The sequence below is a fragment of the Polypterus senegalus genome, chromosome 4 (genome assembly GCF_016835505.1).
Source record: "Polypterus senegalus isolate Bchr_013 chromosome 4, ASM1683550v1, whole genome shotgun sequence".
Classification (NCBI taxonomy): Eukaryota; Metazoa; Chordata; class Cladistia; order Polypteriformes; family Polypteridae; genus Polypterus; species Polypterus senegalus.
This window is the reverse complement of record NC_053157.1, coordinates 153,331,042-153,351,806: the sequence shown is the minus strand read 5'-3', so window position 1 is coordinate 153,351,806 and position 20,765 is coordinate 153,331,042. Positions and strand designations below refer to the sequence as shown.

At 35.4% G+C, this 20,765-nt stretch overlaps 1 protein-coding gene across 2 annotated transcripts in view; it reads left to right on the top strand.

The window, feature by feature from the left end:
- Positions 1-20,765, top strand: part of rab28 (RAB28, member RAS oncogene family) — a 243,845-nt gene that overhangs the window by 74,452 nt on the left and 148,628 nt on the right. For both annotated transcript variants that reach the window (XM_039751501.1, XM_039751500.1), the window contains exon 3: positions 4,186-4,274. In XM_039751501.1, coding sequence (XP_039607435.1) covers positions 4,186-4,274 — 89 coding nt within the window. The remainder of the gene's footprint in view (positions 1-4,185; positions 4,275-20,765) is intronic.

The following is a 20,765-nucleotide window of genomic DNA, read 5'->3' as shown; positions in this document are numbered from 1 at the left end:
ATTTATGCTTTTACACTTATACATTCATAGTTAGTATTAGGGTATCTAATGGGTGCCAAGATAACACTCGCCATTATTAATTATTTTACCACCATCAGCTTATAAATGTGAGACAAGGCTTGGTAAACCCATGAGTTCATGCTCTTTGTGCAAAATTTTGACCTTACCATCTGTATTTTGCTATGGAAATTGATTCAACGGACCATTTACTAAATTTCTAATTTAGCACTAAATTACTAAATTTAACAGTCTGCTTTTGGTGATAATGTAGAAACCACTTAACACTGATCATTGATTGGTGTTGTGAATTTAATGTAAATATGAAAGTTGACAGCAGTATTGGCTATTTCAGAAACACAAGGCTTTGCAATGATAAACTGATTACACTACAGTTTTTTTATATCAGACAAGGGGGCTTTCCCCCCAGCTCACTTCACTCACCAACTCTTGGGCCTGCTCTATGCACTAGCCTCTTTGCGGTTCTGCCGCTCGCGTATGGGGATGCGGATGTACAATTTAAGCAGATTTTTCTTTTCGTGGGAACTGTTACATATGCTTAATAGAACTAACTATTTTACATTACATCGAGTAATTAACCATATTAAAAAATAGTAAAACATAATAATTTGAAAGTAAATTATGTTTTATATTGCGTTAGAGTTTTTCATTGAGTAATACGATTTCATTCTGTTTGGCTTTGAAATTAACACACATACTTTTTAAACTTAAACTTTTACTGTAAAAATTTCCGTCAATATCACATTGAATTTTGATTCTGTGTTTGGACTTTCATCGTGACAACGCAACATATAAACTGCTCATGATTAAATTTCTCTTCTTTCTCTCTATTAAATAAAATAACTTTTTTGAATGTTTGGCTCTGAGATTTGTTAATTGTCTTTGCAAAAGCTATTCTAACAGGAAACTGTTCACTTCTAATACGAATGGCATATCAAGATCTCCTTTGTTGTCTAATGTTATCTGCGGAAGATTTACTACATTACCTTTCTTGGATACATCCCTCTTTCTACAGTAATTTCTACAGTAACACCGGACGGTGTTAACGGTTGTAGATATTCTTTGGGATATTGTAAGTTGATGTTTCAATGCTCCGCACGTTCACCACCATCTGTTTCAGCATCGTCTATTTATACGCTTTTTACCAATTTGTCGTGTAACCGATCAACATTTTTGCTGTTATTTAAACTAGAACGTGGTACTAGACAAGGATGCCCCTTGTCACCGCTACTGTTTGCAATTGCCATTGAACCACTGGTAATACATTGTCCAATACTAATAACCCAATTGTGCTTCACTCACTTAGAATATGGAACCAATGTAGAAAGCATTTTAAGATGGAGAAGCTTTTATCTGTGGCACCTCTGCAAGAGAACCACCTCTTTCAACCTTCGCAAACATATGCAGTTTTTAATATCTGGAAAAAATTTGGAATTAACTTGCTTAGAGATCTTTATATAGACAACGTCTTTGCATCCTATGAAGAATTACATTCCAAATTTAACATTCCAGGTATACATTTCTTTCACTATCTTCAAATCAGGAACTTTGTTAAACAGAACCTTCCTGATTTTCCTCATCTTGCACCCTCATCCATGCTGGAAAAAATATTGCTCAATCTCAAGGACAGACACCATCTCTACAATATATAAAATCATTTTAAAATCCCTCCCTTTCAAAGATCCAAGAGGACACTGGGAAAAAGATCTCTCAATTAATATATCAGAAAAGGAGTGGAAAGTAGCAATGCAGAGAATTCACTCGAGCTCCATATGCGCAAAGCATACAATTTTACAACTCAAAATTATATATCGAGCACATCTGTCTTGTCTAAAACTTTCCAAAATGTTTCCAGGGCATGATCCAACCTGCGAAAGCTGCAACCAAGTCCAAGCCTCACTGGGTCACATGTTCTGGGCTTGCACCTAATTAACATTATTCTGGACCAAAATTTTTAATTACCTTTCAGACAGCCTTGGTCTCACAATCCCTTCTAACCCATTAACAGCTGTGTTTGGGGTTCTTCCAGATGGGTTTAAAGTGGAAAAGACAAACAAATTGTGATTGCATTCACTACACTTTTGGCATGCAGACTTATTGATAAACTGCAAGAACCCAAACTCTCCTATTTTATGTCAGTGGGAAACTGATGTGTTATACTATTTGAAATTGGAAAAAATCAAATACACAGAGGATCCGTACAGACTTTTTTCAAAACATGGCAGGATCTAATCAGTAATATTTTAAAATAAGCTCATAAAGCACAGAGAATTTATTAATTTAGGTATGTTTTCAAGCCTTAAATTTCACGCCGTTTGCCTTGCTCTCTCTCTAAGGGGTGGGGATCGATTTGTCCTTAACTCAATTTTTCTTTTTGTAAAAACTTGATTGATTTGTATGGATTGCAATAAAATTAATAAAAAAAAAAAAACTTTTTTGCTCTTAATTTGTTTGACTTCATTGCTTCTCTGTGCTAGGATTGCCTGTGTACTCATTTTTTCTGTTTCTTTGTGATGGAATTCTTCAATAAGATTTGGACTTAATACATCTTCCTTAACACTAGAATTACGAGAGCCTATGAAAAAACTCAAAAATCTACCCTACCTTAAATCGCTTCTCAACTCTCCGTCAGCGTCCTTTGTCCTGTAAATGTGTGGATAAGCAGCAAGCAGCCTGCTATCACATCCCCCCACCCTGCACAGTTTTCTCAGCTCAAATCTGTTTACCTGCGTGTCAGTTGCTTAGAGTTGTATAGAGTGAGAAGTCAAGCAAAATAACACCTTTTATAAATACTATATCGTTGTTTGGAACAATTGCATTTCATGTGTGTTCCATGTCTACAATGATCTATGCACAGTAAACACATCATTAAAACAGAAACATTTTTCACGTTTTAGTAATAACTGACACAATGTAGACATGAAGTGTATAATGTGTGAAGCCTGAAGTCCAAATATCAACGAAACACTTTCACAAAGGGTACAAATATAACAGAACAAGTGCGCTTTTATTCAAAAATATAACTACTTTGTTGTAGTATCCATTTATTTAACTTCATCATACCTGCCTAAATTTGAATTGCTGTACAAGATGATCTGTAGGAAGTTTGTGCAAGTATCCATTAAATTAAGCATTAAGGAAGTTCAACCAGTGTTTTGTTCTTATTAAAACCATTTATATACATGAAATATATGGCTGCCCTTCGGATAACACCAGATTTACAAACATGCTCTTGCACTATAACCTACTGTTTTCATTAAAGTAGTTTTTTAATCCATTATTTATTTATACCTGCTTAATTCCAATTTAATGTTCAGAATAAAGTGTGCAATTGATAGACAAAAATTAGCTAAATATTTCTACATCTTACTTGAATATTAATACAGGAGAAAGTAGGGTGAAATGACAGCTTTTATTGGCTAACTAAATAGATTACAAATGCAAGCTTTCAAGGCCCCTTCATCTACTGCTTTGAATATTAATGTAATCTGTACATACTGTATTTATTATGATAGTTTATAAACTCAATTATAGCTATTTATGCTTATAGGGAGAAGAGGGTGATGATTTAATTGATTAATGTGTCTGTTTAAAGTTATTTTCTTTTGATTTTTTTTCAAGGCAGCTAAGGCCCCGTCATCAGGCAAGGTGTAACAAAGAAACTGAAAAATACTCTAGCTTATATTGGGACAGCAAAGTAATTTTTTTCTTTCATCTTAACAACCTTTTTGTTCAAATTTTATCAAGAGGTCTTTAGGAATGAAGTTTTTCTTTTTGCATTTGGTCAAGAAGAAGATATCGCTGTCCAAGTGGGCTAGTTTCTTCCATCAGGTTTTCAGTTCCATGTGAATCCGGTACATTGTGGTGTCTGGTATATCCATAACAGTAGAATGTTGTACTGTGTTAGCTATAGATTGATACAGGAGAACGTAGGGTGAAATGACACCTTTTATTGGCTAACTAATAGATTACAAATGCAAGCTTTTGAGGCAGCTAAGCCCCCTTCATCTACTGCTTTGAATATTAATGTAATCTGTACATACTGTATTTATTATGATAGTTTATAAACTCAATTATAGCTATTTATGCTTATAGGGAGAAGAGGGTGATGATTTAGTTGATTAATGTGTCTGTTTAAAGTTATTTTCTTTTGATTTTTTTTAACAGGAAACCTTAATGTTACACTGCAAGTCTGGGATATTGGTGGACAAACTATTGGAGGAAAAATGTTGGATAAATATATTTATGGAGCTCAGGTAAAATGCTTGTAGTGTACTAGTTTCAGCCCATTTGATTTAATTAGATGTTTGTTATTTTTTGGTATGTTGTTCTTTTTTAATTATGTATGACAAGAATGACTTTATTATTGATAAGTTGGTTGCAAATGGTCTGCCTCATTTCAGCATTATTTTGGAGTTCATACCTAGAATTTACAATGTTATATGTACTGATGATTTCAGTATTTTAAAATATTACTTTCTCAATATGTACAGATGTATCAGTTTTGCTTTTGTAGTACTGAATAATTAGTGTTGACACATGCCAATATTTGTTTGGTGATAGTATTGACATATTATTATTACTCTGATTAGAATTAGCATGTTTTAGCCAGACGGCATACTGTGTGCATGGCATTAAATGATAAATTCTCAGTGTTACTCACTTATCGTTTTTAAGGTACTGTAAACCAAAATGTTTTGGTAATCATCAAAAATGTCAACATTATATTAATTATTTATTGAATTTTTTGTGACCACATTTAATGTACAACTTAATGGAGTATTAATAAATATTAAAAATAAGTTAAAATATTACTATCACAAGTGCTCATGTTTAAATAATTCATTAAAACATTTTAAAGTTGCAGAGTATTGTATTCTAGAAAATGAAATTACCATTGTCCAATTTTTATTTATCATATCTTGACTATGATGTTTTGAAGCTACTATTGAATATGGTCTCTAACAGCTGAATAGTATTGGTTTGAAATTTAAAATTTTGTCTGTAGCTGACACCATGCACGTGCTACGTGACACTGTGCACATGTTACCATACTAATTCATATAGTTATGGGTCAACATTGGTGGGGCCAGCTGTACCATTAAGGGGAACTAGGCAGTTTCCCGGGGCTTTTTTTAAACAGTACAGACCCTGACTTATGAACGCTTGGACTCAATACATTTATTTGAAGCTCATTAACTGTATTGTATTGTTTTATATTATTTTCACATGCTACTGATGTTTGGACATAATATTTAATAACCCACAGATAACAATAAAATGTACAGAGATGAGCCGGGCAAATGAGGACACATGCATGTAGCAAGGGGTAGGTGCAAAAGTGACTTCCTTAAGTAAATAATCAATTAGTAAAAGTATTCCAATAAAACCATATGAGAATCTGTGAGTTAAAAGTCTGTAAATAATCCATGCAGTTAAAACAGAATAAATCCTTGCAGTCATCAGGTTCCTTTGTTGTCCTTCCTGAGCACAATGCATCTTCCACTTTCCATCTCCCTTACTTACCACTCACAGGCTTTGCAGCGAACGGGGACACCAGCATCCACATGTCTGTTTTATGCCATGGACCACTTATCAAAGAAATTAAAAAATGTCACATGTTGATTGTGTATAAGACTTCTCTCCCACATGTTGCTTTTCTAGAAAATGGCATAAGCCCACAAAACAATGAGTAAGAGCTCTCTTCACCCATACACATACTTGCTTCAAGCCAACTAACAATTGCACTGCAAAGACAAAGTGCAAAGTGACGGGAGAGAGGCATATTGTCGGAGGAAGAAAATGACTGTGGAAATAACATAAAACAGTGTGATGAATGCAGATCAAAACTGTAATAATGAGAGAAAATTGTAGTAAGTGATGAAAATGACTGCATCAGCAGTCAAATTTAATTTAAATTTCCAATTTAAATTTAAATCAGTGTACCCGTGGTGATAAAGCTAAATTTATACCCTCTTTAAGGATTGACAATCAGGAAAGTAACTCCAGCAGTCTGTACTGGGTCTAAAATAGGATTCTGGCTTCTGATGTCAATAACAGCTTTTATTGGTTATATGCTAAATCCTTGGAATTTTTGTGTGTGTCTCCAGTTCAAAATGCTGGCACTGCCACTGTATAAATATATTTTCTTTCAATTTAAACCTTTAGTTTTCAAGGAGACTGCATTGTCATTGCAAACAGTTTTAGAAAAATAATTTATTTGACTCTTATGCATCCTGACAATATTTAAGGAATATAAAGATCAAAATACTCCAAGGCTGGATTTATGCTAAATTGGTCAGCATATACCTTACAACCCTGGCATTTCTTGAATTGCATGTTTCATACTATGTTTATTGTACCTGGTTATATTACTATAATAATGATTATTTTATATTCATATTAACGTGAATTACTAAAACTGATGGACCAAATTTTTTTAAAACACATGCCTTTAAACATGTAGATAAGAGCATGAGAATCATTTGTCAATAACATTTGGCTTACATTTGTGCCATCCCGTTAGTGCCTCTGGTATACCTGATTAGTTCATTCTTTGGACTGAGAAGTTCAGTTAAACAGCTTGACATATATGGTCCTGCCAATTTCATTGTACACATCAGAATACATTCATTTTTGCTTTTCCTTTGATATTGTTTCATCCTATCTGGCTTAATTACACAAGTGTGGTTTTTGAAAAGTTAGGTGAAAACAAATGTTTCACTGCTAGAATAGTAACTGGAAGGTGATGCATTTCATTGACATTGGTGTTTAAGGAAGAAAGAGCATACATTATGGCTTCTATTTGTAATAGAGTTTGTCTAAATAGTCACTTTAAATTGTAAAACTACAACATGCCTTTTGCAGAATATGAGCCTGTCATTGGCAGTTGAGTGGTGAGTGCACAGTCTGTCAGGACTGTGATTCTTATTTTTTTTAAACAAAAAAATGCCAGAAAATGGACTTTGCTTCACATATATTTTTTCTCAAACATTACTCTACTCCAGAAAGATACTTAATCTTATTTTAGGGTTGAGTTGAGGGTTGGACCTATTCTGGTAACATAATGTACAGGGTGGTCCAGATTTAATTATGCAGATCCAAATCGTCTGGATGACTTTGATTTATGCGGGGACAATTCCAGTTCGGCATGAAGACGATTCTTCATATTGTCAGTTCACACACTTTTCGATGGTCTGGATTTTTTTGGTGATTTTCTATGTAATAAACTTAATAAGTTATAGCGTAATGAAAATTGCATAATTAGATCTGGACCACCCTATACAGTAGAAGTAAGGAATCAACCCACGTAGGGCAACTGACTGTCTGTTGCTCTCATCCCCACCAGGCTAATTTAGAGTTGCCTATTCAGTTAGCATACACACAACATTTGTATGTACCAGGAACACTGGAGTACCTGAAAGAGAAAGGATAGAGATGATACTGTTTTAGATACATACTGGGCTGGTTAAAAGTGTACATCATTTAAAAATAACATTCTATTTTGAATTGCCCTGCAAATATAATTCAAACAAGCTTGGAAATGGATGCCTGGTGTAACATGGCATAGGTGCATTCAAGGACTTCGTTAAATGTTTTGATAGTTGAAACATTTAAAAATTCTGCTTCTTTATTTCTTCTAATAAACAAGTATGCCTTTTTTGTTTATAAAATATTTTTAATAGTGAGTTATTTGCATAAACAACAGTGATAATTTAATGTAGTCGACATGTATTAGTAGAGTACACACAATACATGTTTGTAAATAGCATTTTATAGTATCCTGTTCTTAAAAACTGGGCCCAAATAGGGTTTTAATATCTGAATTATCTTTTTCATAAATACCAGATTCAAACTTAAGTGATGTAAAAATTATGTTTTTGTACTTTTGTTTGGTACTGGTTATAGATGGCTTATAGCTAATTGTAGTTTATATTTCTTAAACATAACATTTTTTGCAGAAGTACTCAATGGAGAAGTAAAATCCATGTTAAAATCTCAAGATAAAATTGTTTGCTGCAATAGATCATGACAGCTTACAGAGCCACGCTTAGAGAGCTGCCCCTTTATTAATATCTAAATAAGTACGTTTTTGCTTTCCTTGCTTACTTTTGTTTACTTTTATTGTAAAGAGATCATGTAACCTATCTGGCAAGACTGGAGGCACATTCTTACTTGGAAAGTGATTTTCATAGATTGTTCTTGATGTAACACTGGGACTGCATTTAAAGTTTAATTTATTTTTATAAGCATGCTCATAGTGCTTACGCAGATTTATACATTTAAGTCTGTAATAGAAAGGTACAGAATCATGCAGCATTTCCATGCATTAGTGTGCGAGTAATACTTTTCATGGGGCACAAACTTTTTGAGAAAATTTTTTTTTTAACTTTGCAGCCATGATTAGTTGATTATCCTTCCACAATCATACATAAGTCAAATTGGGTGATGAAAGGACCAAATACTCTCACATGGCAGGCAAACAGCATTTGGTTTGACAGTAAGTCATAATTTGAAGTTTTGAAATAAACAACTGTTAAGTCACTGCAAGATAGCACATCTTTAAAGTAGTGCTCAGTGGAAACAGGAGCATAGGTGAATTCCTCATCTATTTAAGCTGTTTTGCCAATTTTGTGTTTCCTGTTGACTTCTTTTGAAGAAGGGGCAGAAAGGCTGCCCTGCATGATGAATTTAATCGAGACAATACTCAGATTTTCAACTATTGTGATAGACTGCAATCTGCAGATTGTGTTAGCTGTTTGTTATCACACTATTCAAACATTGTTTACAAAATAACAGTTGCTTTAAATGTCCATTTTGTCTTTGCTTCTCTCTGTAACTAGAAAATTCTAGCAAGATCTTGGTAAAATAAAAGATCTTGTGTCTGACTTTCACCTCTTACTTGGTTTTCAGTTTGTGTCTCGTTGTTTATTTACACTTGAAAAGAACCTTGTCTGTTTAAGCTGCTTAAAATGATCCATGTGTAGTGTCTGCATTAAGTAAAATGTTTTTTTTAGTACAAAGTAAATATGTGTTTATACATGAACAAATGCACCTAAATCTATGGAAATATGTAAACATAGAAAAATAACTCTTATTTTTGGGTTTATCCACTCAACCTTTTAGAGGATAAATTGAAGTGACATACTTTGTATTTATTACTGCAGACCACAGACATCTCTCTCAGTAAATCGTAATAGAGAAAAACTTTGGCCGAAATTTTGCCAGATAAAAAGTTAACATCTAGGAAGTGGTCACGCAAAATGTAGACACAACCAACAAAAAACAGTCAGTTGCCACTCTAGGGAAAACAAAAATAATCCACCCGGTAACAATGGCCTTAGAGAATCTTGGGAGACCTCTGGAATACTTTAAGTCAAAATCTGGCTGATCTAACTTAACTGACTTTAATCCCACTTGCAAGCATTATTTAATTATCATGCCCCATATTCTGGGACCATAACAGTAGTACTATTAAAAAGGGAAGATCTGGTGTCCAACCAGTCTGATTTCTTTTTCTGTGTGTATTTGGTAAAGGTAGCATTGTCAAGATACTTTGAAGAAAAGAGAATGAGAAGGAATAGTAATGCAGTTGGTAATAATGATTGCCAGTGCCACTCATTTATTAAAAAGTTGAAGGACAAGATACCAAAATATGGAGAGTAATTTAACTTACTTGAAATCTGAGCCTGCAGTGGGCTGGCACCCTGCCCAGGGTTTGTTTCCTGCCTTGTGCCCTGTGTTGGCTGGGATTGGCCCCAGCAGACCCCCGTGACCCTGTAGTTAGGATATAACGGGTTGGATGATGGAAGGATGGGTGAAATGTGAGCAAATAGACAAGCTTTCTGACCAGATAGCTGGGGAATAAGCCTTTTAGTTGTAGACAAATGTGAATGGTTGGTTGTTAGTTTTTTTTTTTGTGCTTGAGTTCTCCCCTATATATATATATATATATATATATATATATATATATATCTATCTATCTATCTATCTATCTATCTATCTATCTATCTATCTATCTATCTATCACACACAAACATATAAACATATATATACATATACATGTATATATATATATGTATGTATATATATATATATATATATATATATATATATATACATACACACACACACACACACACACACACATCCATAAATATATATACATATCTACATACATGTACACACACATACATACCTACGCACACATACACATATACATATATATATATATATATATATATATTGCTCAAAAGAATTAAAGGAACACGTTTTAATCAGAGTATAGCATAAAGTCAATGAAACTTATGGGATATTAATCTGGTCAGTTAAGTAGCAGAGGGGGTTGTTAATCAGTTTCAGCTGCTGTGGTGTTAATGAAATTAACAACAGATGCACTAGAGGGGCAACAATGAGATAACCCCCAAAACAGGAATGGTTTAACAGGTGGAGGCCACTGACATTTTTCCCTCCTCATCTTTTCTGACTGTTTCTTCACTAGTTTTGCATTTGGCTACAGTCAGTGTCACTACTGTTTGCATGAGGTGATACCTGGACCCTACAGAGGTTGCACAGGTAGTCCAACTTCTCCAGGATGGCACATCAATACGTGTCATTGCCAGAAGGTTTGCTGTGTCTCCCTGCACAGTCTCAAGGGCATGGAGGAGATTCTAGGAGACAAGCAGTTACTCTATGAGAGCTTGAGAGGGCCATAGAAGGTCCATAACCCATCAGCAGGACCAGTATCTGCTCCTTTGGGCAAGGAGGAACAGGATGAGCACTGCCAGAGCCCTACAAAATGACCTCCAGCAGGCCACTGGTGTGAATGTCTCTGACCAAACAACTAGAAAGACTTCATGAGGGTGACCCAAGGGCCCCATGTCCTCTAATGGGCCCTTAGCTCACTGCCCAGCAGCATGCAGCTTGATTGGCATTCGCCATAGAATACCAGAATTGGCAGATGCACCACTGGTGCCCTGTGCTTTTTACAGATGAGAGCAGGTTCACTCTGAGCACGTGACAGAAGTGAAAGGGTCTGGAGAAGCCATGGAGAACATTGTGCTGCCTGTAACATCATTCAGCATGAGCAGTTTGGTGGTGGGTTAATGATTGTCTGGGGAGGCATATCCATGGAGGGTCACACAGACCGCTACAGGCTTGACAAAGGCACCTTGGCTGCCATTAGGTATCAGGATGAAATCCTTGGACCCATTGTCAGACCCTATGCTGGTACAGTGGCTCCTGGTGCACGACAATTCCTGGCCTCATGTGGTTAGAGTATGCAGGCAGTTCCTGGAGGATGAAGGAATTAATACCATTGACTGGCCACCACACTTTCCTGACCTAAATCCAATAGAACACCTCTGGGACATTATGTTTTGGTCCATCCAATGCCACCAGGTTGCACGTCACTGTCCAGGAGCTCAGTGATGCCCTGGTCCAGATCTGGGAGGAGATCCCCCACAACACCATCTGTCATCTCATTAGAAGCATGCACCGATGTTGTCAGGCATGTATACAAGAACACAGGGGCCATACAAAGTGCTGTGTACAATTTTGAGTTGCTGCAATTAAATTTTGGCAAAATGGACTAGCCTGCCACATAATTTTTCACTCTGATTTTTGGGGCATCTTTGAATTCAGGGCTCTGTAGGTTGATCATTTTCATTTCCATCAAGCGATGTGGCATCCTTTCGTTCCTAACACATTACCCAGTCTATATCAGTATAGATATCCAGGAGGATTTCTTTTTCCCATTGAGATCTGATGTGTTTTCAAAGTGTTCCTTTAATTTTTTTGATCAGTGTTTATATATATATATATATATATGTATATAAATGTATATATGTATATATATATATATATATATATATATATATATATATATATATATATATATATATATATATATATATATATATATTACACCCTTTGGGGTGCTAGCAGCTGTTGCTGGGCGTGCCGGAATCCATCGAGTAAGAAAACAGAAAAACATTACTTGTATAAATTCTTAATTTATCTACCCATTCCTAAATAATTAAATGGGCAGGCTATTTCGTGCAATACGCTGCTTGTTAAAACGGATGACTTCTGCTCTTACGTGCACGTAGTGTTGCGTGGGCATTGTGAACTATCGTATCTGTTCAAGTTCTATTTAAATTTTAAATATAAGTAATTTTTATTTAGTCGACAGAAATATCTTTGGTAGGAATGTAAGTTAAATTTAGTCATCATTGCGTAAATTTTTCTTCACCATAAAAGACTAAATTCAACTTACATTCCTACCAAACATATTTCTGTCGACTAAATAGAACCTACTTATATCCAAATAGAACTTGAAAAGATATATTTTTTTTAATCTGAGTGTACATTTTAGATCGACTTAATGCGCACTACATCGAGCCCCGTGCTGTTGTGCTCTGGCCTGCCTGCCTCAATAAGTCACCATCGCTTCGCTCTTACTTTTTTACCGTTCATTTAATCATGGGCCTCTCTACAGTTTTGTTTATTTTCGGGTTTTAATGTTCATTAAATTTACGTATCATCTGGTCCATTGTTGGACCGTGCATGTCACACCTAGGTCTTCAGTACTGCTTCGTCTGAATCAACCCGTCTCTCAAAAACTAATTTATGGTTATAAAAATCATCTTAATATGCAGAAATACAGTATAAAGAGCCGCTGCATCACAGATAGAATCACATTTTACTCACCAAAAATTCGGATTATTTGTAAACAAAGTCCATCCTTCTCTCTTTCCTCAAAAACAGTTCAATCACTCTGTCATACGGATTATCCATGCACCTTAGTTCCATGAAAATGTCCCTTTCTATCGCCATTGAAGCTATTGCTTAAAATTGAACCTGCGGCTTCTATGCAATCACTTGGTCTGAATACGGTGATGTCGCCGTACGCCTGCTACAGGGCCGTACTGACACCAGTTTAAAATCTGATTGGTTGAAGCAACAGGTTAATCGACATTTATTCTGTGTTAGAGTGCCTGGACAACGGATTGTAAAGTCCTCTCTGCCTGGCAACAAATGATGGCTGAAATGTGATTGGTTAAATGCTTTAATACGAAAATACATGCCTGGATGCAGCACAACCATCGGAAAAGCTATGAAAGGAAGCGGACAGACTATTTGGAATTATTTAATATGTGTTCATGGACAAAATATAGTAATCAACACCGCAGGCTCAGATTTCAAGTAAGTTAAATTACTCTCCATATTTTGGTATCTTGTCCTTCAACTTTTTAATAAATGAGTGGCACTGGCAATCATTATTACCAACTGTATTATTATTCCTTCTCATTCTCTTTTCTTCTAAGTATCTTGACAATATATATATATATATATATATATATATATATATACTAGCAGAATACCAGCTTAGCTGGAGTAGTAGTGTGTTAAAGAAGTTATGAAAAAGAAAAGCAAACATTTTAAAAATACGTAAGATGATTGTTAATGTAATTGTTTTGTCATTGATATGAGTGTTGCTGGCATATATATATATATATATATATATATATATATATATATATATATATATATATACACACATACACACTTCTATACACATACATATATACAGTTATATATATATACATATACACACATACATATATATACATATACATATATACACATACTGTATATATACACACACACATATATACATACTGTATATACAACATATACATATCTACATATATACTGTATATACACATTTATATATACAAATCTACATATATATATATCTACATATATATATTAGGGGTGGGACTCGATTAAAAAAATTAATCCAATTAATTAGAGGCTGTATAAGAATTAATCTTGATTAATCGTATGTAATCGCACACGTAAATTTGCCCCAAATCGCAAATGTTTTTTTAATTTAAAAGTGTTTTAGTGGGCTGACAAAATCAAATAATAGACATGTACATGAATATTGTAAACTGAAGCTGTTTTAATTTCTGAAAAAAAGCCTTTAAACTGCATTTGAATTCAAAACAGAAACAAAAATATCATCCCTGGTTAAAATTGGGCAGACTTAAAAATAAAGTGGTAGTTTAAGTACTTTAAGTAGATTTTCAGAATAGTATTGTCTTTAAATAATAATAACCAAAATTTCAACATAAAGTGCAGTTTTTCTTCTTAAAAAAATAAGTCAGAAACATAAAAGGTAATTTGACCAACTTAATCTTTAAACTCTGAGTAACCTTAGGCAAAATTATTTTGTACATTAGGCTAAAACAGTGTTCATTGAACATTTTGTAATTAGATGTAATCAGAATTACTAACGGTCACGGAAGTCCAATGATCCCCAGTAAGAGCCACAAAGTCCGCTTTCTGTAATGCATCTAATTTTGCTTGCTTTTCAGTGTGCAAAAACCATGCTTTTATCAAGGCTTCTGGGTAGTGAAATGATCAGTCATAGGAACGCGCTTTATTCCGACTCTAACATTTTTGTAGCTGTGATGTGTGCATCAGTTTAATGGATGTACCAGGAAATCATGCATTGACAAAAGTTCCCGTTTGCTTGGAATTGAAAGTGTGATTAAATGCGTTATTTTTTAACGTGTTTATGGAGTACATGCATCAAAGCTTCTCAGCTGTGCTTGTGCTAAGAAAGGGAAAATTTTAAAAATAACGTAACATGATTCTGCGTTAACCTAATATTTTTTCATACGTCCCAAACCAAGGAGATGCGAAGGTAAAATGAATCAGGTAGCGCGCGTACATAGTCAGTACACCCCCTCTCGGGAATCGAACCTCGAATGTCGGCGTTAGAGGCGAAGACTCTACAATTGCGCCCGTGTACCGCAGTGGAGAAGTAGAAGTTATGAAAAAGAAAAGGGAACATTTTAAAAATAACGTAACATGATTGTCAATATACAGTAATTGTTTTGTGAGTGTTATTGAATGTTGCTGTCATCAAGGATTTGATTATCATTATTTCTTTCAATCAGGCTCGTATTTGTAGGATGTGTTCAAGTTACATTCCGTGTTTGTCAATCGTTGTAAAGATAAGAGGTTTCATTCATCGATTAGTTCCTTACTGCATCAATAAACAACTCGTCTTCCTCTTTATCTGAGACGTGACAAACTGCATGCACGTTTTTTTTACGCTGTCTTCCTTTAGCAGGACATTCACTTTTTCCACCGTGTGCTTTGTTTCCGCAGTAGCTGCACTTATGAATATGATTGTATGTATAAGACGCTTCATATTTTTTTGCTGCCTTCTCAATTGTGTAATTCGGTTTTTGTTCAGCACTCTTTGGAACTGTTGCTTTTTGTCTGCGCATTGCGTCAGTTCACGTGAGCCGCTTGGTGTTCTTGCATCGAAGGTTCCCAGCTGTACTGGTGCCATTTCGTGTAATGTCAGCTAAGACCCGGCACTTAAAAGTTTCTCTCGCAGTTTCAATGAGTTTGTGCCAAACACCACCCTGACCATCTCATCTTCCTCTACATAAGCGCAGTCCTTCACCCGTGAACATTTACCGGCAGTGTTTGTATTGGATTGCCGCTGATGGACGGCCTTATATGGGCAGGCACTAAATTACAAACGCTAGTGGCAGCCTGTCTATGAACTTAATTTAATATAAACTTACGGTTCACGCCGTGCTTTGTTTCCGCAGTAGCTGTACTTATGAATATGCTTGTATGCATCATTTGCTTCATAATGTTTTTCTGCCTTCTCAATTGTGAAATGGCGTTTTGTGCTCATCGCTGTTTCGAGTTCTTCCTTGTTCTCTACGTACTTACGTAGGAGGCGTGATGATGTCACACGAAACTCCGCCCCCCACGGCCATCTCCAACTCAAGACTCCATTACATTATATGGGGAAAAATAGCTTCCAGTTATGACCCTTATGCGTAGAATTTCGAAATGAAACCTGCCCAACTTTTGTAAGTAAGCTGTAAGGAATAAGCCTGCCAAATTTCAGCCTTCTACCTACACGGGAAGTTGGAGAATTAGTGATGAGTCAGTGAGTGAGTGAGTGAGTGAGTGAGGGCTTTGCCTTTTATTAGTATAGATATATATATATAGAAGCCTAGTTTGTTAAGTGAAATGACACTTAAGTGAGCATTGTAATGCTGTTCTATTATCTTGTTCAGATCAACTGTTGCATGCTGTATCTATAGTTTATTAAAGATACTGAAGTATGAAATTTTAACTAAAACTAGAAAACATGATGATACGACGATATGACAAGTTCTCAGAATAGGACACATTGGTATCACTAATGGCAGATCCATCCTTACATTTTAATTGCATTCATTCCTTACAATTATATACATACATATGTACATACATACATATATACCGGTAATATTTATTTTACTTAGGTCATACAAAATGGAATAAGTATTTGCTTATGAAACACTATTTAACATCAGAATAAACATAAACACGAAATAACATTAACCAGGACTGAGGTGCAGATACATACATATATATATATATATATATGTATATATATATATATATATATATATATATATATATATATATATATATATATATATATATATACACATACAGTGGTGTGAAAAACTATTTGCCCCCTTCCTGATTTCTTATTCTTTTGCATGCTTGTCACACAAAATGTTTCTGATCATCAAACACATTTAACCATTAGTCAAATTTAACACAAGTAAACACAAAATGCAGTTTTAAATGATGGTTTTATTATTTAGGGAGAAAAAAAATACAAACCTACATGGCCCTGTGTGAAAAAGTAATTGCCCCCTGAACCTAATAACTGGTTGGGCCACCCTTAGCAGCAATAACTGCAATCAAGCGTTTGCGATAACTTGCAGTGAGTCTTTTACAGCGCTCTGGAGGAATTTTGGCCCACTCGTCTTTGCAGAATTGTTGTAATTCAGCTTTATTTGAGGGCTTTCTAGCATGAACTGCCTTTTTAAGGTCATGCCATAGCATCTCAATTGGATTCAGGTCAGGACTTTGACTAGGCCACTCCAAAGTCTTCATTTTGTTTTTCTTCAGCCATTCAGAGGTGGATTTGCTGGTGTGTTTTGGGTCATTGTCCTGTTGCAGCACCCAAGATCGCTTCAGCTTGAGTTGATGAGCAGATGGCCGGACATTCTCCTTCAGGATTTTTTGGTAGACAGTAGAATTCATGGTTCCATCTATCACAGCAAGCCTTCCAGGTCCTGAAGCAGCAAAACAACCCCAGACCATCACACTACCACCACCATATTTTACTGTTGGTATGATGTTCTTTTTCTGAAATGCTGTGTTCCTTTTACGCCATGCTGTGTTCCTTTTACGCCAGATGTAATGGGACATTTGCCTTCCAAAAAGTTCAACTTTTGTCTCATCAGTCCACAAGGTATTTTCCCAAAAGTCTTGGCAATCATTGAGATGTTTCTTAGCAAAATTGAGACAAGCCCTAATGTTCTTTTTACTTAACAGTGGTTTGCGTCTTGGAAATCTGCCATGTAGGCCGTTTTTGTCTCTTTCTTATGGTGGAGTCGTTAACACTGACCTTAATTGAGGCAAGTGAGGCCTGTAGTTCTTTAGACGTTGTCCTGGGGTCTTTTGTGACCTCTCGGATGAGTCGTCTCTGCGCTCTTGGGGTAATTTTGGTCGGCCGGCCACTCCTGGGAAGGTTCACCACTGTTCCATGTTTTTGCCATTTGTGGATAATGGCTCTCACTGTGGTTCCAAAAGCTTTAGAAATGGCTTTATAACCTTTACCAGACTGATAGATCTCAATTACTTCTGTTCTCATTTGTTCCTGAATTTCTTTTGATCTTGGCATGATGTCTAGCTTTTGAGGTGCTTTTGGTCTACTTCTCTGTGTCAGGCAGCTCCTATTTAAGTGATTTCTTGATTAAAACAGGTGGGGCAGTAATCGGGCCTGGGGGTGGCTACGGAAATTGAACTCAGGTGTGATACACCACAGTTAGGTTATTTTTAACAAGGAGGCAATTACTTTTTCACACAGGGCCATGTAGGTTTGGATTTTTTTTCTCCCGAAATAATAAAAACCATCATTTAAAAACTGCATTTTGTGTTTACTTGTGTTATATTTGACTAATGGTTAAATGTGTTTGATGATCAGAAACATTTTGTGTGACAAACATGCAAAAGAATAAGAAATCAGGAAGGGGGCAGTGGTTTTTCACACCACTGTATATATACACAAACACAGTACAAATGCAGGACAGTTAAAAAACTACAGTTGTGTCTCGCTTAATGATGGTATATGGTTACAACAAGTGAGTCAGTAGTCCATTTCATCCTTTAGTGCATTTACTTATGTTAAAGGTTGGAGCACGCCTCTGTATCTGATGACATTTTTGCCTCACTGACTTTGGGTGCAAGGTGCTGTGTCTGCATCACTGCATTCCGTGCATAGAACAAGGAAAATCTAAGAAAAAAGAAAATCTAGCCTCATGCAAGCAGCATGGTGGGACATGCTTTTGTGTTATTTTCACTGCAATGACACGTCTAGTATAAACCTGACTTGACATTACCTACCCTAGGCTAATTCAGTATACAGTAACCTAGAGATACAGTAATAATAATACATTAATAACAATGTTAATACTGTAATATGACCACTTATGATGGTGTTTCAACACTATTCAATATCGTTTATTGCATCTCTATGGAAGCTCCGTCATTAAAGCATAATGTTGTTAGTCTGGATGTTTTTAACCAAGTTATGACTGTATACTATAATAAATAAATACATAATAGGAAAAGTGTAGTGCTGACAAAATTCAATATTATGACAGTTACCCAATTGTCACAATATCTCAATATGTGTGTGTGTGTATATAAATATATATATATATATATATATATATATATATATATATATATATATATATATATATAAATATATATATATATAAAAAATATATATATATATATAAAAAAAAATATGTGTGTGTGTATATACATACCTTCATATGAAAATATTTAGGAACCCCTCTTAATTTTTTAGGTTTTTATTTATCTTTGGCTGAGCTTTCAAAGTAGAAACTTCCTTTTAATATATGACATGCCTTATGGAAACAGTAGTATTTCAGCAGTGACATTACGTTTATTGGAATAACAGAAAATATGCAATATGCATCAAAACAACATTAGACAGGTGCATAACTTTGGGCACCCCAACAGAGATATTACATCAATACTTAGTTGAGCCTCTTTTTGCAAATGTAACAGCCTCGAGCTGTTCTAGCTCTTTGATGAGTGTCTGGATGGAGGTATTTTTGACCATTCTTCCATACAAAATCTTTCCAGTTCAGTTAAATTTGATGGATGCCGAGCATAGACAGCCTGCTTCAATTCCCATAGATTTTCGATGATATTCAAATCTGGGGACTGTGATGGCCATTCCAGAACATTGTACTTCTCCCTCTGCATGAATGCCTTTGTAGATTTCGATCTGTGTTTTGGGTCATTGTCTTGTTGGAATATCCAACCCCTGCGTAAATTTTAACTTTGTGACTGAAGCTTGAATTATCCTGAGGAATTTGTTGATATTGGGTTGAATTCACTTTTTCTTATGACCAAATAACTAAATTTTTGTCTCATCAGTCCAAAGCACTTTGTTCCAAAATGAATCTGGCTTGTATAAATGAGCATTTGCATACAACAAGCAACTCTATTTGTGGCATGAGTGCAGAAAGGGCTTCTTTCTCATCACCCTGCCATACAGATGTTCTTTGTGCAGATTGCGCTGAATTGTAGAACGATGTACAGATACACCATCTGCAGCAAGATGTTCTTGCAAGTCTTTGGAGGTGATCTATGGGTTGTCTGTAATCGATTTCACAATCCTGTGCATATGCCGCTCCTATATTTTTCTTGGCCTGGTAGACCTTTGTTTAACAGCAACTGTGCCTGTGACCTTCCATTTCCTGATTACATTCCTTATAGTTTAAACTGACAGTTTAAACCTCTGAGATAGCTTTTTGAAGCCTTCCCCTAAACCATGATACCGAGCAATCTTTGTTTTCAGATCTTTTGAGAGTTGCTTTGAGGATCCCATGCTGTCACTCTTCAGAGGAGAGTCAAAGGGAAGCACAACTTGCAATTGGCCACCTTAAATACCTTTTCTCATGATTGGACACACCTGTCTATGAAGTTCAAGGCTTAACGAGCTAATCCATCCAATTTGCTGTTACAAGTAACCAGTACTGTGCAGTTACATGCATTCAAATCAGCAAAATTACAAGAGTACCCAAATTTTGGCACAGCCAGTTTTTCACATTTGATTTAATTTCATACAACTACAGTAAATATTGCTTCACTAAAAATCTTTGTTCAGAAAACACCCCAGTACTCAGATGTTCCTATTTTATCAAACACTTCTTCAGTAATGTAATATACTTTTAGTATTCCATCTGCAGATGTCTACTCCTAATCAGTCTTAGTTGAGTTTTTGTGCTTAATCAAAACTTGTTTAGGTTGTTTCTTCATTTATCTTTATACCAGTCTAGGCTAGGCATTACTTGACCACCACAGAGTCACCACTGTGTTTCACTTATGGTTGCAGACAGCCATTTTCAAAGTCCCTAACTCTTCTTCTGACATACAGTGGAACCTCGGTTCACGACCATAATCTGTTCCAAAACTCTGGTTGTAACCCAATTTGGTTGTGACCCGAAGTAATGTCCCCCAAAGGATTGTATGTAAATAGAATTAATCAATTCCAGACTGTATGAACTGTATGTAAATATGTTTTTTTTAAAGATTTT